A 21,255-nucleotide genomic window follows, 5' to 3' on the forward strand; every position below is an offset into this window, starting at 1 on the left:
CTGGCGGATGCAGCAATGCACGGCGAACTGGGATATGTTAGCAATGTCCCCAGCAGCGGATTGGAAGGAGCCGGTGGCATAGAAGTTCAAGGCCACCGTCACCTTCGCCTCCACCGACAGAGACGTCCTGCTCCTGAGCTTTGGATGCAGATCTCTGCGAAGCAGATGGCAGATCTCTCCAACCACCTCCTTTCGGAATCTCAGCCTTTTTACACATCGCGCGCCACTCATGTTGAGGTAGGTGCGCTGCTGGCGGTATGCCCTGACTGGGTAAGGCCTATGTTGCCGACGCCTGTTGCCCCCTCTGCGTCTAGCCAGGGCTGCCCCTCTCACACCGCGTCTGCGAGCCCTACGGACATGACGCTGAAACTCAGCGTTGGCACCCCATGCAGCCCCCATAATATGCTGCCAAACAGTCAAATATCCAAGAGGCCACTTGCAACGCTCTGGCCTGAAGCCAAAAATACCTGAGCTAGTGTTGGCCCAAACCAGAAAGCTGTCTTCCTTGGTCTCTCTCCAGAAATCCGTTGCACAAGAGTGTTTGCTGCAAAATGCCTGCCCTTTATAGTGCAGGGTAAGTGCCCTTTAATTTACGCTCCCCGGGGCCCGCGTCGGCTCTGTTGCGTTCCACTAAACAAGCGTGCGGGCCGCCGGCCGCACAATGGGGCGGTCCCACTGAAGTTCTGGATTGGGGCGCGCAAAAGGCGTTGCACGAGGATATGACGTCATTTTCTGCGCGCGCGCTAAACTTTGCGCCGGCGCTAAATGTCTACTTAATTTGGGGCGAGGCGCAGATCGCGCTGCGCCCGGACGCTACAAGCATAGCGCCCGAAATTCACTTCTCTTAAGGCGCTAACGGCTGGCGCAACCAACTGAATTTCTAGGCCACGTCTGTGTTAGATGGCTTCTCCATACCTTGTTAGTGCCGGGCCTTGTCCTGCTTGGAGTGGAACATGGTGACTGTGTCGCTGAGCTCGGCTCTCCTGAGTCACTGAGTGACAGCTGCCCCGAACTGCCTCTGCTAACTGCACACAGAAAGCATTAATAAAAAGAAATATGCACCCTGCAGCAAAGAACAAACACAGTCTTTATAATTGAGAAGGGCCCACTATGCAGGACACCATTGCAACTGAACATGGAGGAAGAGAAGGAGGAAGAGAGAGGAATTCAGTACTTTAAAAAGATTGTAGAAAGGAGAGCGTGATGGAAATAAAAAGCACCAGAGTTCAGGTCCTGTGAAAGAATGAGTTAGAGTTGGAGGCATTGAGGGGACAATTTCAACCTAACCCACCCACTGGGAAACTGACGGGCTCGGGTGAAACACTGGTTTTACACTCCGCCCATTGAAATCAATGGAGGGCAATATCAGGCGGGGTGTGAAACCGACGTTCCACCCGAGCCCATGGGTTCCCTGCCCAGAGGGTCCAGTTAAAATGACCCTGAGTCTCAGATTTCGCACAACACGGGTGTTGTGAGGGTGTTCTTTTGCGAATTTAGGAGGGGCAGGAGACGAAAGTGCAGCCCAGTTCTGACCACAGTAGCAGCGATATAGAGACAGACAGGTTGTGAAGGAGAGTTTGGAGCTGGAGGTGAGAGGAAATCACCCATTAAATGACAATTTTTTCTTGCATCCTGTCTAGAGCCAGGGAGAAGAGCCTCTTTAGAGGTGGAAGCAGTGTTGGACAGACTTGGGGTTTATAGAGTTAGGGGCTGTTGAGGGGGAAAGGCCTGTTTGGCACAAAGGGGGAACGGAATGTCTTAGAGGCAAGGTTAGCAATGGAGAAGATAGGGGAGTTCCACTTTAGGTCAGAGAAGGCAGGAGTTACCCTCCTACAGAGCATAGAGAGCTGAAGAAGGAATAAGTGAGGGGCCACTAAAGGCAAGAAGTGGGAGCTCCCGGTTGAACGTGCGAGAGACAGGAAGAAACTCTATTTGAAGAAGTGAATGAAATTAGATTTTCAATGTCCCATTTCCTCTGTTCCCTAATGCTCTTCATTGGCTGCAAAGCGCTTTGGGATGGCTGCTGGTCATGAAAGGCGCTATATAGATGCAAGTCTTTCATTTTTCTTTTCTTTTAATGTTACTTAAAAAAAAGCCATTGTGACTTGGAAGTGAGGAAAGTGAAGATTAGTGATTCACTACAAGAGGAATGGTCACTGTGTCTATTCAACACTGGAGATTGTTTGGGAAACGGACCTCAGGAAGGATATGTCGCCCTTGGAGTGGGTACAGCGCAGATTCACCACAATGTAATTGGTGCTTAAAGGGTTAAAAATTGAGGCCAGCTTACATAAACTTGGCCTGTATTCCCTTGAGTTTTGAAATTAGAGGAGTGATTTAATCAAGATGTTTAACATGATCAAGGGATTTGATAGGATAGATGCAGAGAAACTATCTCCTCTGGTGGGGGAGTACTTGGCATCTATCGTCACCAGAGAAGAGGATGCTGCCACTGTCACAGTGAAGCAGGAGTTGGTAGAGGAATTGGACAGGAAAAAAATAGATAAAGAGAATGTACTTAAACGATTGGCAGTGCTCAAAGTAGAAAAGTCACCCGGTCCGGATGGGATGCATCCTAGGTTACTGAGGGAAGGGTGGAAATTGCAGAGGTTCTGGCCTCAGACCGCGGGTATCGGCGGGAGGCGCGAGCGGGAAGCTTAAAAAGGCTTCAGAGACCCAGGTAAGGCCTCAGACCGCGGGTGTTGGCGGGAGGCGCGAGCGGGAAGCTTAAAAAGGCTCCAGAGACCCAGGTAAGGCCTCAGACCGCAGGTGTTGGCGGGAGGCGCGAGCGGGAAGCTTAAAAAGGCTCCAGGGACCCAGGTAAGGCCTCAGACCGCGGGTGTTGGCGGGAGGCGCGAGCGGGAAGCTTAAAAAGGCTCCAGAGGCCCAGGTAAGGCCTACCAGTCTCCAGTCTCAGACCTCAGGGGGAAGGAGAGAGGTAAAAAGTAATCCAAGTGTGACGTCACCAGAAAGCGGGTAAGTGATTGGTTGGTGAGTATTTCTCTCTTTTTTAAGCTTAAACTCTGTGGTTTATAGTTTCTAAGGTGCGATATTCATCATCTAGAATCGGGGCAGAGGGTATTTAAGAATAATATTAATAAATGTAATTCATTACATAGAATGGGAGATCAGGTGATGTGTTGCTGCTGCAATATGTGGGAGCTGGTGGACACCATTGATGCTCACAGTGATCACATTTGCAGTAAGTGTTGGCTGCTCGAGGAATTCTGGCTCCGTGTTGAAGAGCTGGAGTCCGAGCTTCAAATACTGAGACACATCAGGGAGGGGGAGAGTTACCTGGACTCTGTGTATCAGGAGGTAGTCACACCAATTAGATTAATTAATTCAGATGTAGTCCGTGGCCAGGGTCAGGATGGTGTGACTAGAAGTGAGGCAGGTACGGGGATCCAGGAGGTAGTGTTGGAGGAGCCGCAGCCCTTGCTCTTGTCCAACAGGTTTGAGGCTCTTACTCCCTGTGAGGATGGGAACGGGGACTGCGGGGAGGATGAGCAACCTGACCACAGCACCGTGGAGCGGGGGGCCATTCCAGTGGGGGGAGATAAAAGAAATGTTGTAGTGGTAGGGGATAGTATCGTTAGGGAGATAGATAGAGTTCTTTGCAGCCGAGAGCGAGAGTCCCGAAGGCTGTGTTGCCTGCCCGGTGCCAGGGTTAAGGACATCTCCTCTGGGCTGGAGAGAAACTTGGAGTGGGAGGGGGAGGATCCAGTTGTCGTGGTCCATGTTGGTACCAACGACATAGATAGGACAAGGAAGGAGGTTCTGCTGAGGGAGTTTGAGCAGCTAGGGGCCAAATTAAAAAGCAGAACCACAAGGGTAATAATCTCTGGATTACTACCTGAGCCACGTGCAAATTTGGCTAGGGTAAATAAAATTAGAGAGTTAAATGCGTGGCTCAAAGCCTGGTGTGGGAGAAATGGGTTTTGCTTCCTGGGACACTGGCATCAGTACTGGGACAGGAGGGAGCTGTTCCGTTGGGATGGACTTCACTTGGCCAGTGCTGGGACTAGAGTCCTGGCGAATCGAATAACTAGGGCTGTAGAGAGGGCTTTAAACTAATTAGTGGAGGGAGGTTTTAAGAGAGCGAAAAATAAAAATGACAGCGGAGAAGGCAATAGAGCAAGGTAGCAGTGGGGGAATTAAAAACCAGAGCATGTCAGGAAGGGACAGAATGTATAATCATAAAGGTAAAGTAGTAAAAGGGGTAAAAGCAGGAATAAATTGTCAGAAAACATATTTGAAAGTTCTTTATCTGAATGCACGCAACATTCGTAACAAAATTGACGAGTTGACAGTACAAATAACTACACATGGGTATGATCTGGTGGCCATTACGGAAACATGGCTGCAAGATAATCATGACTGGGAACTAAACATACAAGGGTATTTGACAATTAGGAAGGACAGACAGGAAGGAAAGGGAGGTGGGGTTGCTATGTTAATCAAGGATGGACTCACTGCAATAGTCAGAAATGATATTGGGTCAAAAGATCAGGATAGTGAAATCGTTTGGGTGGAGATAAGGAATAATAAGGGGAAAAAGTCACTAGTGGGCGTAGTCTATAGGCCTCCTAACAGTTGCAACTCTGTTGGTCGGAGTATAAATCAGGAAATAGTTGGGGCTTGTAATAAGGGAACAGCTATAATCATGGGGGATTTTAACTTTCATATTGACTGGACTAATCAAATTGGGCATGGCAGCCTTGAGGAAGAGTTCATAGAGTGTATTAGGGACGGGTTCCTTGAGCAGTATGTAACTGAACCAACCAGGGGGCAGGCAATCTTAGATCTGGTCCTGTGTAATGAGACAGGATTAATAAAAAATGTCCTAGTAAAGGATCCCCTTGGAATGAGTGACCATAATATGGTTGAATTCCAAATTCAGTTTGAGGGTGAGAGAGTTGGATCTCAAACCAGCATACTGAGCTTAAATAAAGGAGACTATGAAGGTATGAGAGTAGAATTGACTAAAGTGGACTGGGAAAACAGATTAAAGTGTAAGACGGTACAAGAGCAGTGGTCTACATTCAAGGAGATATTTCACATTTTCAAGATAAATATATTCCACTGAGGAAAAAGGGGAGTAAAAGAAAAGACAGCCATCCGTGGCTTAGTAAAGTAATAAAGGATAAAATCCGACTGAAAATAAGGGCATATAAAGTAGCCAAATCTAGTGGGAGGGTAAAAGATTGGGAAGCATTTAAAAGCCAGCAAACAATAACTAAAAGATTAATTAAGCAAGGGAAGATAGATTATGAAAGTAAACTAGCAAAAAATATAAAAACAGATAGCAAGAGTTTCTACAACTATATAAAAAGAAAAAGGGTGGCTAAAGTGAACGTTGGTCCCTTAGAGGATGGGACCGGGAAACTAGTGGTGGGGAACATGGAGATGGCAAAGACGCTGAACAAATATTTTGTATCAGTGTTTACAGTAGAGGACACTAAAAATATCCCAACACTGGACAAACAGGGGGCAATGGGGTGGGAGGAGCTAAAGACGATTAAAATCACTAAGGAGATGGTACTCAGTAAAATAATGGGACTTAAGGCGGATAAATCCCCCGGACCTGATGGCCTACATCCTAGGGTCTTGAGAGAAGTGGCGGTAGGGATTGTGGATGCATTGGTGATTATTTTCCAGAACTCCCTGGACTCAGGAAAGGTCCCGGCAAATTGGAAAACTGCTAATGTAACACCCTTATTTAAGAAGGGAAGTAGACAAAAAGCTGGAAACTATAGACCAGTTAGCCTAACATCTGTGGTTGGCAAAATGTTGGAGTCCATTATTAAGGAAACAGTAACAGAGCATTTGGATAAACATAATTTAATAGGACAGAGTCAGCATGGTTTTATGAAGGGGAAGTCATGTTTGACAAATTTGCTCGAATTCTTTGAGGATGTAACATACAAGGTGGATAAAGGGGAACCAGTGGATGTAGTGTATTTGGACTTCCAAAAGGCATTTGACAAGGTTCCACACAAAAGATTACTGATCAAGATAAGAAATCACGGGATTGGGGGTAATATACTGGCATGGGTGGAAGATTGGCAATCTAACAGAAAACAAAGAGTTGGGATAAATGGTTCATTCTCGGGCTGGCAATCAGTAACTAGTGGTGTTCCGCAGGGGTCAGTGCTGGGACCCCAACTCTTTACAATCTATATTAACGATTTGGAGGAAGGGACTGAGTGCAACATATCCAAGTTTGCCGACGATACAAAGATGGGAGGGAAAGCAGTGAGTGAGGAGGACATAAAAAAACTGCAAAAGGACATAGACAGGCTAAGTGAGTGGGCAGAGATTTGGCAGATGCAATATAATGTTGGAAAGTGTGAGGTTATGCACTTTGGCAGAAAAAATCAAAGAGCAAGTTATTATCTAAATGGAGAGAAACTGCAAAGTGCTACAATACAAAGGGATCTGGGGGTCCTGGTGCATGAAACACAAAAAGTTAGTATGCAGGTGCAGCAGGTGATCAGGAAGGCCAATGGAATCTTGGCTTTTATTGCAAGGGGGATGGAGTATAAAAACAGGGAAGTCTTGCTGCAGTTATACAGGGTATTGGTGAGGCCACACCTGGAATACTGCGTGCAGTTTTGGTTTCCATATTTAAGAAAAGATATACTTGCTCTCGAGGCGGTTCAGAGAAGGTTCACTCGGTTGATTCCGGAGATGAGGGGGTTGACGTATGAGGGAAGGTTGAGTAGGTTGGGACTCTACTCATTGGAGTCCAGAAGAATGAGAGGCGATCTTATCGAAACATATAAGATTGTGAGGGGGCTTGATCGGGTGGATGCGGTGAGGATGTTTCCACTGATGGGTGAGACTAGAACTAGGGGGCATAACCTAAGAATAAGGGGCTGCCCTTTCAAAACTGAGATGAGGAGAAACTTCTTCACTCAGAGGGTAGTAAATCTATGGAATTTGCTACCCCAGAGAGCTGTGGAAGCTGCAACATTAAATAAATTTAAAATGGAGAGAGACAGTTTCCTAGCAGATAAGGGAATTAGGGGTTACGGGGAGAGGGCAGGGAAGTGGACGTGAGTCTAGATTCGGATCAGCCATGATCCTATTGAATGGCGGAGCAGGCCCGAGGAGCCGTATGGCCTACTCCTGCTCCTACTTCTTATGTTCTTATCTTCCAATCCTCCTTGGATATGGGAGTGATGCCAGAGGACTGGAGGATTGTAAATGTTACACCCCTGTTCAAAAAAGGGAGAGGGATAATCCTGGTAACTACAGACCAATCAGTCTAACATCAGTGGTGGGAAAACTTCCAGAGACAATAATCCGGGACAAAATTAATTTTCACTTGGAAAAACCAGGGGTTAATAAATGACAGCCAACATGGATTTGGTAAAAGTAAATAATGCCAAGGGTTGATAAGGGTAGTGCGGTTGATGTTGTGTATGTGGACGTTCAACAACAACAACAACGTGTATTTAAATAGCGCCTTTAACGTCGTAAAACATCCCAAGTCGCTTCACAGGAGGATTAAAAGACAAAAAATTTGACACTGAGCCACATAAGGAGAAATTAGGGCAGGTGACCAAAAGTTTCGTCAAAGAGGTAGGTTTTAAGGAGCGTCTTAAAGGAAGAAAGAGAGGTAGCGAGACGGAGAGGTTTAGGCAGGATATTCCAGAGCATAGGGCCTAGGCAACAGAAGGCACGGCCACCAATGGTGGAGCGATTATAATCAGGGATGCTCAACAGGCCAGAATTAGAGGAGCGTGGATATCTCGGGGGGTTGTGGGGCTGAAGCAGGTTACAGAGATAGGGAGGGGCGAGGCCATGGAGGGATTTGAAAACAAGGATGAGAATTTTGAAATCGAGGCATTGCTTAACCGGGAGCCAATGTAGGTCAGCGAGTACAGGGGTGATGGGTGAATGGGACTTGGTGCGAGATAGGACACGGGCAGCCGGGTTTTGGATGACCTCAAGTTTACGTAGGGTAGAATGTGAGAGGCCAGCCAGGAGCGTGTTGGAATAGTCAAGTCTAGAGGTAACAAAGGCATGGATGAGGGTTTCAGCAGCGGATGAGTTGAGACAAGGGCGAAGATGGGCGATGTTATGGAGGTGGAAATAGGCGTCAAATATGACACCAAGGTTGCGAAGCGTGTGGTTCAGCCTCAGACAGATGTTAGGGAGAGGGATGGAGTCAGTGGCTAGGGAACGGAGTTTGTGGCGGGGACCGAAAACAATGGCTTCGGTCTTCCCAATATTTAATTGGAGAAAATTTCTGCTCATCCAATACTGGATGTCGGACAAGCAGTTGGACAATTTAGAGACTGTGAAGGGGTTGAGAGAAGTGGTGGTGAGATAGAGCTGGGTGTCGTCAGCATACATGTGGAAACTGATGCTGTGTTTTCGGATGTTGTCGCCAAGGGGAAACATGTCGATGAGAAATAGGAGGGGCCAAGGATAGATCCTTGGGGGACACCAGAGATAACAAAGCGGGAGCGGGAAGAGAAGCCATTGCAGGTGATTCTCTGGCATCGATTAGATAGATAAGAATGGAACCAGACGAGTGCAGTCCCACCCAGCTGGACGACGGTGGAGCGGCGTTGGAGAAGGATGGAGTGGTCAACCGTGTCAAAGGCTGCAGACAAGTCAAGAAGGACGAGGAGGGATAGTTTACCCTCGTCACAGTCACAAAGGATGTCACTTGTGACTTTGATGAGAGCCGTTTCGGTACTGTGGCAAGGGCAGAAACCTGATTGGAGGGATTCAAACATGGAATTGCGGGAAAGATGGGCACGGATTTGGGAGGCGACAACATGTTCAAGGACTTTGGAGAGGAAAGGGAGGTTGGAGATGGGGCGGTAGTTTGCAAGGACGGAGGGGGTCAAGGGTTGGTTTTTTGAGGAGAGGGGTGATGACAGCAGATTTGCAGGAGAGGGGGACAGTACCTGAGGAGAGTGAACCATTAACAATATCAGCTAACATGGGAGCCAGAAAAGGAAGTTGGGTGGTCAGCACTTGGTGGGAATTGGGTCGAGGGAGCAGGAAGTGTGTCTTATGGACAAGGTGAGCGCGGAGAGGTCATGAGGGGAGATCGGAGAGAAACTGGAGAAAGCTGTGAGTTCAGGGCTAGGGCAGGGGGGAACCTTAGAGGAAGTTTTGCATGGTGGGCTAGGGGAAGTGGCAGAGGCAGCTGTTGGATGGTCTCAATCTTAGAGACAAAGAAGTCCATGAGCTCCTCACACTTGTTGTCGGAGGTGAGGGTGGAGGAGACAGGGGAGAAGGGTTTAAGAAGATGGTTAGCAGTAGAGAATAGGAGCCGGGTTTTATCTTTGCATTCCAGAATGATTCTAGAATAGTGAGCAACTTTGGCAGATGAGAACAGGACCCGATAATGCTTTATGTGGTGATCTGGCGGTGAATGGCTAAACCAGTTGTCTGCCATATCCGTTCAAGTCTGCGGCCCTTGGACTTAAGGGAGTGGAGATGAGGGTCGTACCGAGGAAGCTGCCAGGGTGAGAGAGAGTAATTGTTTTAATAGGGACTAGGGCATCAAAGGTGGTGGTGAGGGTGTGGTTGAGCAGAACGGTAGCTGCAGAAATGTCATGGTGAATGGCGGGCCAAAGGCTGGACAGTTGGGATCTCGTAAGTGCAATTGTAAGAGAGTTGGGAGAGAGTATTTTCTAGGGGCGGACACAGAAGGAAGTGGGGGGTGGAAGGGGGATGTGGGTGGAGAGCAATACGAGGAAGTGGTCAGAGATGGCCTTATCTGCGATTGACACGATGAGAGTAGCGAGGCCACGAGAGATGGCGAGGTCGAGGGGGTGGCCGTGAATATGGGTTGGGGAGTTAACATGGAGGGAGAGATTAAGGGAGGATAGGAGGCTCGTGAACTCAAAGGAGACAGAGCATGATGAATTGAGATGGAGGTTGAAATCACAGAGGCTGAGGGAGGAGAGCAGTGAAGATATCTCGGTAGTACAATTTTTATGGTACTTGGGTGGGTGGTAGAGAACAAGAATTTTAAATAGATGTGCCCCATAATAAATTTATTAGCAAAATTGAACCCCATGGGGTTAAAGTGACAGTGGCAGCATGGTTACAAAATTGGTTAAGAGACAGAAAGCAGAGAGTAGCAGTGAATGGTTGTTTTTCAGACTGGAGGGAAGTATACAGTGGTGTTCCCTAGGGGTTGGCATTAGGACCACTGCTCTTTTTGATATATATAAATGACATGGACTTGGGTATACAGGGCATCATTTCAAAGTTTGCAGATAACACAAATCTTGGAAAAGTAGTGAACAATGAGGAGGATAGTTGCAGACTCAAGGAGGACATAGACAGACTGGTGAAATGGGCAGGCACGTGGCAGAGGAAGTTTAATGCAGAGAATTGTGAAGTGATTCATTTTGGAAGGAAGAATGAGGCGAGTCAATGTAAACTAAATGGTACAATATTAAAGGGGGCACAGCAACAGAGACCTGGGGGTACACAAATCCTTAAAGGTGGCAGGACAAGTTGATACGGCTGTTAAAAAAGCATATGGGATCCTGGGCTTTATAATCAGAGACATAGCGTACAAAAGCAAGGAAGTTATGCTGAACCTTTATAAAACACTGGTTAGGTCTCAGCTGGAGTATTTTGTCTTATTCTGGGCACCACACTTTAGGAAGGATATCAAGGCCTTCGAGAGGGTGCAGAGGAGATTTACTAGAATGTTACCAGGGATGATGGACTTCAGTTATGTAGAGAGACTGGAGAAACTGTGGTTGTTCTGCTTAAAGCAGAGAAGGTTCAGAGGAGATTTGATAATGGTGTTCAAAATATTGAGGGGTTTTGAGTGGAGATTGTTTATTAAGTAGTGGAAGGTGTTTAATTAAGCATAGATAGCATATTGAGGAGCGCAGATTGTATATTGAGGAGCACAGATTGTATATTGAGGAGCACAGATTGTATATTGAGGAGCGCAGATTGTATATTGAGGAGCACAGATTGTATATTGAGGTATGCAGATTGTATGTTGAGGAACACAGATTGTATATTGAGGAGCGCAGATTGTATATTGAGGAGCGCAGATTGTATATTGAGGAGCGCAGATTGTATATTGAGGAGCTCAGATTGTATATTGAGGAACACAGATTGTATATTGAGGAACACAGATTGTATATTGAGGAACTCAGATTGTATATTGAGGAGCGCAGATTGTATATTGAGGAGCACAGATTGTATATTGAGGGGCGCAGAGTGTATATTGAGGAGCACAGATTGTATATTGCGGAACTCAGATTATATATTGAGGAACACAGATTGTATATTGAGGAACTCAGATTGTATATTGAGGAACACAGATTGAATATTGAGGAACACAGATTGAATATTGAGGAACACAGATTGAATATTGAGGAACACAGATTGTATATTGAGGAGCGCAGATTGTATATTGAGGAGCGCAGATTGTATATTGAGGAGCACAGATTGTATATTGAGGAGCACAGATTGTATATTGAGGAGCGCTGATTGTTTATTGAGGAGTGCAGATTGCATATTGAGCGCAGATTGTATATTGAGGAGCGCAGATTGTATATTGAGGGGCGCAGATTGTATATTGAGGAGCACAGATTGTATATTGAGGAGCGCAGATTGTATATTGAGGAACACAGATTGTATATTGAGGTATGCAGATTGTATATTGAGGAGCGCAGATTGTATATTGAGGAGCACAGATTGTATATTGAGCGCAGATTGTATATTGAGGAGCGCAGATTGTATATTGAGGAGCGCAGATTGTATATTGAGGAGCACAGATTGTATATTGAGGAGCGCAGATTGTATATTGAGGAACACAGATTGTATATTGAGGAGCGCAGATTGTATATTGAGGAGCACAGATTATATATTGAGGAACTCAGATTGTACATTGAGGAACACAGATTGTATATTGAGGAACACAGATTGTATATTGAGGAGCGCAGATTGCATATTGAGGAACGCAGATTGTATATTGAGGAGCGCAGATTGTATATTGAGGAGTGCAGATTGTATATTGAGGAACTCAGATTGTATATTGAGGAGCGCAGATTGTATATTGAGGAGCGCAGATTGTATATTGAGGAGCGCAGATTGTATATTGAGGAGCGCAGATTGTATATTGAGGAGCGCAGATTGTATATTGAGGAGCACAGATTGTATATTGAGGAGCACAGATTGTATATTGAGGGACTCAGATTGTATATTGAGGAACACAGATTGTATATTGAGGAACACAGATTGTATATTGAGGAGCACAGATTGTATATTGAGGGGCGCAGAGTGTATATTGAAGAGCACAGATTGTATATTGCGGAACTCAGATTATATATTGAGGAACACAGATTGTATATTGAGGAACTCAGATTGTACATTGAGGAACACAGATTGTATATTGAGGAGCGCAGATTGTATATTGAGGAGCACAGATTGTATATTGAGGGGCGCAGAGTGTATATTGAGGAGCACAGATTGTATATTGCGGAACTCAGATTATATATTGAGGAACACAGATTGTATATTGAGGAACACAGATTGTATATTGAGGAGCGCAGATTGTATATTGAGGAGCGCAGATTGTATATTGAGGAGCGCAGATTGTATATTGAGGAGCGCAGATTGTATATTGAGGAGCGCAGATTGTATATTGAGGAACACAGATTGTATATTGAGGAGCGCAGATTGTATATTGAGGAGCGCAGATTGTATATTGAGGAGCACAGATTATATATTGAGGAACTCAGATTGTACATTGAGGAACACAGATTGTATATTGAGGAACACAGATTGTATATTGAGGAGCGCAGATTGCATATTGAGGAACGCAGATTGTATATTGAGGAGCGCAGATTGTATATTGAGGAGTGCAGATTGTATATTGAGGAACTCAGATTGTATATTGAGGAGCGCAGATTGTATATTGAGGAGCGCAGATTGTATATTGAGGAGCGCAGATTGTATATTGAGGAGCGCAGATTGTATATTGAGGAGCACAGATTGTATATTGAGGAGCACAGATTGTATATTGAGGGACTCAGATTGTATATTGAGGAACACAGATTGTATATTGAGGAACACAGATTGTATATTGAGGAGCACAGATTGTATATTGAGGGGCGCAGAGTGTATATTGAAGAGCACAGATTGTATATTGCGGAACTCAGATTATATATTGAGGAACACAGATTGTATATTGAGGAACTCAGATTGTACATTGAGGAACACAGATTGTATATTGAGGAGCGCAGATTGTATATTGAGGAGCACAGATTGTATATTGAGGGGCGCAGAGTGTATATTGAGGAGCACAGATTGTATATTGCGGAACTCAGATTATATATTGAGGAACACAGATTGTATATTGAGGAACACAGATTGTATATTGAGGAGCGCAGATTGTATATTGAGGAGCGCAGATTGTATATTGAGGAGCGCAGATTGTATATTGAGGAGCGCAGATTGTATATTGAGGAACTCAGATTGTATATTGAGGAACTCAGATTGTATATTGAGGAACACAGATTGTATATTGAGGAACACACAGATTGTATATTGAGGAACTCAGATTGTATATTGAGGAGCACAGATTGTATATTGAGGGGCGCAGAGTGTATATTGAGGAGCGCAGATTGTATATTGCGGAACACAGATTGTATATTGAGGAGCGCAGATTGTATATTGAGGAGCGCAGATTGTATATTGAGGAACACAGATTGTATATTGAGGAGTGCAGATTGTATATTGAGGAGCGCAGATTGTATATTGAGGAGCGCAGATTGTATATTGAGGGGCGCAGATTGTATATTGAGGAGCACAGATTGTATATTGAGGAGCGCAGATTGTATATTGAGGAACTCAGATTATATATTGAGGAGCACAGATTGTATATTGAGGGGCGCAGAGTGTATATTGAGGAGCACAGATTGTATATTGAGGAACACAGATTGTATATTGAGGAACTCAGATTGTACATTGAGGAGCGCAGATTGTATATTGAGGAGCACAGATTGTATATTGCGGAACTCAGATTATATATTGAGGAACTCAGATTGTATATTGAGGAGCGCAGATTGTATATTGAGGGGCGCAGAGTGTATATTGAGGAGCACAGATTGTATATTGCGGAACTCAGATTATATATTGAGGAACACAGATTGTATATTGAGGAACTCAGATTGTACATTGAGGAGCGCAGATTGTATATTGAGGAGCACAGATTGTATATTGAGGGGCGCAGAGTGTATATTGAGGAGCACAGATTGTATATTGCGGAACTCAGATTATATATTGAGGAACACAGATTGTATATTGAGGAGCGCAGATTGTATATTGAGGAACACAGATTGTATATTGAGGAGCGCAGATTGTATATTGAGGAGCGCAGATTGTATATTGAGGGGCGCAGATTGTATATTGAGGAGCACAGATTATATATTGAGGAGCGCAGATTGTATATTGAGGAACACAGATTGTATATTGAGGAACACAGATTGTATATTGAGGAGCGCAGATTGTATATTGAGGAACACAGATTGTATATTGAGGAACACAGATTGTATATTGAGGAGCACAGATTGTATATTGAGGGGCGCAGAGTGTATATTGAAGAGCACAGATTGTATATTGCGGAACTCAGATTATATATTGAGGAACACAGATTGTATATTGAGGAACTCAGATTGTACATTGAGGAACACAGATTGTATATTGAGGAGCGCAGATTGTATATTGAGGAGCACAGATTGTATATTGAGGGGCGTAGAGTGTATATTGAGGAGCACAGATTGTATATTGCGGAACTCAGATTATATATTGAGGAACACAGATTGTATATTGAGGAACACAGATTGTATATTGAGGAGCGCAGATTGTATATTGAGGAGCGCAGATTGTATATTGAGGAGCGCAGATTGTATATTGAGGAGCGCAGATTGTATATTGAGGAACTCAGATTGTATATTGAGGAACTCAGATTGTATATTGAGGAACACAGATTGTATATTGAGGAACACACAGATTGTATATTGAGGAACTCAGATTGTATATTGAGGAGCACAGATTGTATATTGAGGGGCGCAGAGTGTATATTGAGGAGCGCAGATTGTATATTGCGGAACACAGATTGTATATTGAGGAGCGCAGATTGTATATTGAGGAGCGCAGATTGTATATTGAGGAACACAGATTGTATATTGAGGAGTGCAGATTGTATATTGAGGAGCGCAGATTGTATATTGAGGAGCGCAGATTGTATATTGAGGGGCGCAGATTGTATATTGAGGAGCACAGATTGTATATTGAGGAGCGCAGATTGTATATTGAGGAACTCAGATTATATATTGAGGAACTCAGATTGTATATTGAGGAACACAGATTGTATATTGAGGAACACAGATTGTATATTGAGGAGCGCAGATTGTATATTGAGGAGCGCAGATTGTATATTGAGGAGCACAGATTGTATATTGAGGGGCGCAGAGTGTATATTGAGGAGCACAGATTGTATATTGAGGAACACAGATTGTATATTGAGGAACTCAGATTGTACATTGAGGAGCGCAGATTGTATATTGAGGAGCACAGATTGTATATTGCGGAACTCAGATTATATATTGAGGAACTCAGATTGTATATTGAGGAGCGCAGATTGTATATTGAGGGGCGCAGAGTGTATATTGAGGAGCACAGATTGTATATTGCGGAACTCAGATTATATATTGAGGAACACAGATTGTATATTGAGGAACTCAGATTGTACATTGAGGAGCGCAGATTGTATATTGAGGAGCACAGATTGTATATTGAGGGGCGCAGAGTGTATATTGAGGAGCACAGATTGTATATTGCGGAACTCAGATTATATATTGAGGAACACAGATTGTATATTGAGGAGCGCAGATTGTATATTGAGGAACACAGATTGTATATTGAGGAGCGCAGATTGTATATTGAGGAGCGCAGATTGTATATTGAGGGGCGCAGATTGTATATTGAGGAGCACAGATTATATATTGAGGAGCACAGATTGTATATTGAGGAGCGCAGATTGTATATTGAGGAGCGCAGATTGTATATTGAGGAGCGCAGATTGTACATTGAGGAGCACAGATTGTATATTGAGGGGTGCAGGTTGTATATTGAGGAGCGCAGATTGTATATTGAGGAACACAGATTGTATATTGAGGAGCGCAGATTGTATATTGAGGAGCGCAGATTGTATATTGAGGAGCGCAGATTGTATATTGAGGAGCGCAGATTGTACATTGAGGAGCACAGATTGTATATTGAGGGGTGCAGGTTGTATATTGAGGAGCGCAGATTGTATATTGAGTGGTGCAGATTGTATATTGAGGAGCACAGATTGTATATTGAGGGCGCAGATTGTATATTGAGGGGTGCAGGTTGTATATTGAGGAGCGCAGATTGTATATTGAGTGGTGCAGATTGTATATTGAGGAGCACAGATTGTATATTGAGTGGTGCAGATTGTATATTGAGGAGCACAGATTGTATATTGAGGGCGCAGATTGTATATTGAGGTATGCACAGATTGTATATTGAGGAGCGCAGATTGTGTGCACTGAGGAATGACGGTTCTGGCCCTCCACTGGTCATACCACCAGAGGAGCTCTAAACTTGCTCAGGCATTCCTTCACCTCTATGTTTGTTGCCATTGTTCCGAGCAAAATCACCACGGTTTGCCACCTCTGATATTCCTGCTGGTAACCCTAACGCTAACTCTGAAGTCTGAGGGGTACAAACCTGAGCATACCTGGAGCACAACTGTCATAGCCTTCTACTACCAGATCTGGCCTGACCACATCAAACAATAAGATGGAAATAACTTTTTCACAACCTCAGATGTTCCAAAGCACTTCATATCTAATGAATTGCTTGTGGTCCCTTTTGTTTTCTGGGGAAATACAGCTGCCAATTTGCCCACAGCCATTGTTCCACAAATGGTAATGAAAAGAATGCCTTTTGGTGCTGTTGGCCGAGGGTTATATTTTGACAGGGACTTTATTGGCTGTGAAGCACTTGGGACGTCCTGAGGTTGTAAAAGAAGTATATAAATGCAATTCTTTTCTTTCTTTACTCTGCCAAAACTGCCTACTACTCCAGGATCACCATGGAGAGCAATGACAACCCCAGGCTCCTTCCTACAACCAATAAAATGCCTCTCCCCACATCCTCCATTCTCACCGCAGCCACCTAATGTGAGAAGTTAATGGTTTTCTCAGCACCAATATGGAGACCATCTGTGTAGCTGCCTCCACTGCATTCTCTTTCCCTTGCCCCCTGATCCTAGCTCCGTCAGTTCCCCATTTACTCTAGCCTTAAATACCTGTTTCTTGGCAGTTTCTTCCCCATCATCCCCCATCCCTCTCCAAGCTCGTGCTGTGCATAAGACCTATCTGCAGTTCCCTCGATCCCCTCTCCACACAACTACCGACTGCCAAACTCTCCTTCCTGGCTCCCATGCTCACACACATTTTCAATAGTTCCTCCTCCTCAGGCACTGTCCCTCTTCTCTTCAAAATTGTTCTTATCACTCCCTCCTCAAAAAACACACCTGGACCCTTCCTTTCCCTTCTCACCAACTACAACTTCCTTTTTTTAATCTAAGTCCTTGAATGTATTGCTACCTCCTAGCTCCATGCCCATCGATCCTGCAACTCTGTTTGAATCCCTGCAGTTTGCCTTCTGCCACTCCAACACTGAAACAGCACTGCTCTAAGTTTCAAATGGCAGCGGCTGTGGCTGCGGTGGATTATCTATCCTCGAACTCACTGCAGCATTTGACACGGTCTACCACATCATCCTCCCTGCTTCTTCTCTGTTGTCCTGCTTTGTGGAACTGCCCTTGCCAGGCTCCATGCCACATAGCAATGACTTCTCTTCCCATTCATGCATCATCACCAGCGGAGTCCCCCGAGGATCCATCCTTGGCCCCTCCTCCTCTTCATCCCCACGATGCCTCTCAGCAACATCATCTGTAACACAAGGTCACTTGCAAGTGTTTGCCAATGGTGCCCAGCTGTACCTCTGCTAGCCCCTCAGTGGCCTCTATGCTTCCAGTCTTGGATGACTCTTAACTTCCTCCAGTTAAACATCAGGAAGACCAAAGCTATTATGTTAGGCCTCCATCATAAATTCTGTTCTTTTCCCACCTGAACAGAGGCAGCACCAAGGAGGCGGTAGAACATAAATAGAGCGGGAGGAGAGGCAGCGCGGACCTGCGAGGAGTCGGCGCCGGAGGAGGCGGTAGAACATAAATAGAGCGGGAGGAGAGGCAGCGCGGACCTGCGAGGAGTCGGCACCGGAGGAGGCGGTAGAACATAAATAGAGCGGGAGGAGAGGCAGCGCGGACCTGCGAGGAGTCGGCGCCGGAGGCGGTAGAACATAAACAGAGCGGGAGGAGAGGCAGCGCGGACCTGCGAGGAGTCGGCGCCGGAGGAGGCGGTAGAACATAAACAGAGCGGGAGGAGAGGCAGCGCGGATCTGCGAGGAGTCGGCGCCGGAGGAGGCGGTAGAACATAAACAGAGCGGGAGGAGAGGCAGCGCGGACCTGCGAGGAGTCGGCGCCGGAGGAGGCGGTAGAACATAAACAGAGCGGGAGGAGAGGCAGCGCGGACCTGCGAGGAGTCGGCGCCGGAGGAGGCGGTAGAACATAAACAGAGCGGGAGGAGAGGCAGCGCGGACCTGCGAGGAGTCGGCGCCGGTAGAACATAAACAGAGCGGGAGGAGAGGCAGCGCGGACCTGCGAGGAGTCGGCGCCGGAGGAGGCGGTAGAACATAAACAGAGCGGGAGGAGAGGCAGCGCGGACCTGCGAGGAGTCGGCGCCGGAGGAGGCGGTAGAACATAAATAGAGCGGGAGGAGAGGCAGCGCGGACCTGCGAGGAGTCGGCGCCGGAGGAGGCGGTAGAACATAAATAGAGCGGGAGGAGAGGCAGCGCGGACCTGCGAGGAGTCGGCGCCGGAGGAGGCGGTAGAACATAAATAGAGCGGGAGGAGAGGCAGCGCGGACCTGCGAGGAGTCGGCGCCGGAGGAGGTGGTAGAACATAAATAGAGCGGGAGGAGAGGCAGCGCGGACCTGCGAGGAGGCGGCGCCGGAGGAGGCGGTAGAACATAAATAGAGCGGGAGGAGAGGCAGCGCGGACCTGCAAGGAGTCGGCGCCGGAGGAGGCGGCACAAATCTGGCAAATTCTAAAACAACAAAAAACAAGGAGTGACGTCACAGGACAGCAGGTAGGTGATTGGTGGGTGAGTATTAACCTTTTTTTCTTTAAGCTAGGATAGTGGTTTCAACTAAGAGTGGGAAACTATGAAGTACTTTATTAAATTAAAAACTTAACTCGATAAACTAATTAATATAACTATAAATAATCATTGAATAAAGATTTTAACTAATTAAATAAATAAAACAAGGTTAGACTAAGATATGACAGGGCTGCTTGTGTGTCTGGACTGCAGTATGTGGGAGTTTGTGGACAGCGAGACTCTCCCGAGCGAACACGTCTGCAGGAGATGGCTTCATCTCGAATCTCTGCGGCTCAGTCATTGAGCTGGAGTGCGAGTTGGAGACACTCCGACACATAAGAGAGGGGGAGGAGTATCTCGACAGTTTGTTCCAGACCTCGGTCATACCTCGTAGAGAGGTGCAGGTTCAAAACAGGGTTGGTGTGACCGACAGTGTGCAGAGTAAGGGGAACCCAGGTAAGAAGGGGAACCCAGGTAAGAAAGGGAACAAGGATCCACAGAAACTGATACTATCCAACAGGTACAACGTACTTGCTACCTGTGAGGATAAGGATAAAGACTGTCGGAAGGACAGGCAGAATGCAGACCATGGCACTTTGGAGCAGGAGGCTGTCCTAAGGGGGAGGAGGGGAAGCGTAATGTGATAGGTGTAGGGGATTCTATAATTAGGAGACAGATAGCATCCTTTGTAAGCAGGATCAAGAGTCTCAAATGGTATGTTGCCTATCTGGTGCCAGGGTGAGGGATATCGCGAACCAGCTTAAAAGGATACTGGAGAGGGAGGGGGTACATCCAGTTGTTGTGGTCCATGTTGGGACCAACAACATAGGAAAGAGTAGGCAAGAGGTCCTGTTTGGGGAGTACCAGGAACTTGGAGCTAAATTAAAGAACAGGGGGGAAAAATTCAGTTGCTTTGTGCCTCCTAAGAGGGCGCTATGCAAGTAGCGCCCGGGCGCGGCACCACCAATGCCTCCCGCGATGATATCATCGCCGTGCGCAGCGCCCCAGGCGCGATCTTCGATATTGCCTGACTTACCGCTGGATGGGGTCAGGGGGGCCTACCTGTGGCCAGGGCGGCGCTAATTAAAGGCGAGGTGCCGGGCGGCCATTTTTGTTGCTGGCCGCCTGCCAGCACCTGCCCCTATTGCCGTCCCCGGCCTCCTAAACAGCCGGCTGCGCTCCGTGGACTCGGCACTTCTCTTGAGTGCCGGGCTCTTTTACCGGCACTCCGATCCCATGTGGCCCAGCTCGGCCCTGGGTCGCTTGTGCAAGGCCCCTCCCCTTTAAGAAAGGAAGGCCAGCAGTACCGCGGTGCGACGTGCCGCAGCGCCATGATATTCCCTTGCAGCACCCCAAGAGGGAGGCGGGACCCTTCCAGTAGCGCCCCGCTTCCCTCTTGGGGCGCTACCGATGAATTTCGGCTGTGGGGGCGCTAATTTTTTCGGGGCGCTAAAAGTAGCGCCCTGGCGAAGTTACCGCCCCAAAGGGGGCGTGACTCAATTTTTCCCCCCAGGACCTCAAGGGTTATAATCTCTGGATTATTATTGAGCCACGTGCAAATTGGCGTAGGGTTAAGCTGATTAGGCAAGCAAACATGTGGCTAAAGAAGTGGTGTGGGAAAAAGGTGCTTCATTTCATGGGGCACTGGCACCAGTATTGGGACAGGAAGGAACTGTACCATTGGGACGGGCTCCACCTGAACCGGTCTGGGACCAGGGTCCTAGCGGAAAGGGTAAATAGGGTGGTCACAAGGACTTTAAACTAGTAAATGGGGAGGAGGGCTCAGGTGGAAATTGTAGCAAAAATAGTAGTTCAAAAACAAGCGTGAAAAACAGTAGAGCTGAAGGACAGGCTAGGGTGTGTGGCCCAAATAAGCGTTGTTTATACAAACGTACGGAGTATAAGAAATAAACTGAATGAACTGCAGGCACAAATTCAAATTGGAGGGTATGACATGGTAGCCATTACTGAGACATGGCTGCAA

The 21,255-nt window shown here is 46.4% G+C and overlaps 1 protein-coding gene across 6 annotated transcripts in view; it reads right to left on the bottom strand.

The window, feature by feature from the left end:
* Positions 1 to 21,255, bottom strand: part of mlxipl (MLX interacting protein like) — a 273,904-nt gene that overhangs the window by 38,393 nt on the left and 214,256 nt on the right. For all 6 annotated transcript variants that reach the window (XM_085964155.1, XM_085964156.1, XM_085964158.1 and 3 more), the window contains one exon: positions 916 to 1,025. In XM_085964155.1, coding sequence (XP_085820281.1) covers positions 916 to 1,025 — 110 coding nt within the window. The remainder of the gene's footprint in view (positions 1 to 915; positions 1,026 to 21,255) is intronic.

This window comes from Somniosus microcephalus, chromosome 22 (genome assembly GCF_052327205.1).
Source record: "Somniosus microcephalus isolate GS21.2 chromosome 22, FLI_Smic_1.0, whole genome shotgun sequence".
NCBI classification, from domain to species: Eukaryota; Metazoa; Chordata; class Chondrichthyes; order Squaliformes; family Somniosidae; genus Somniosus; species Somniosus microcephalus.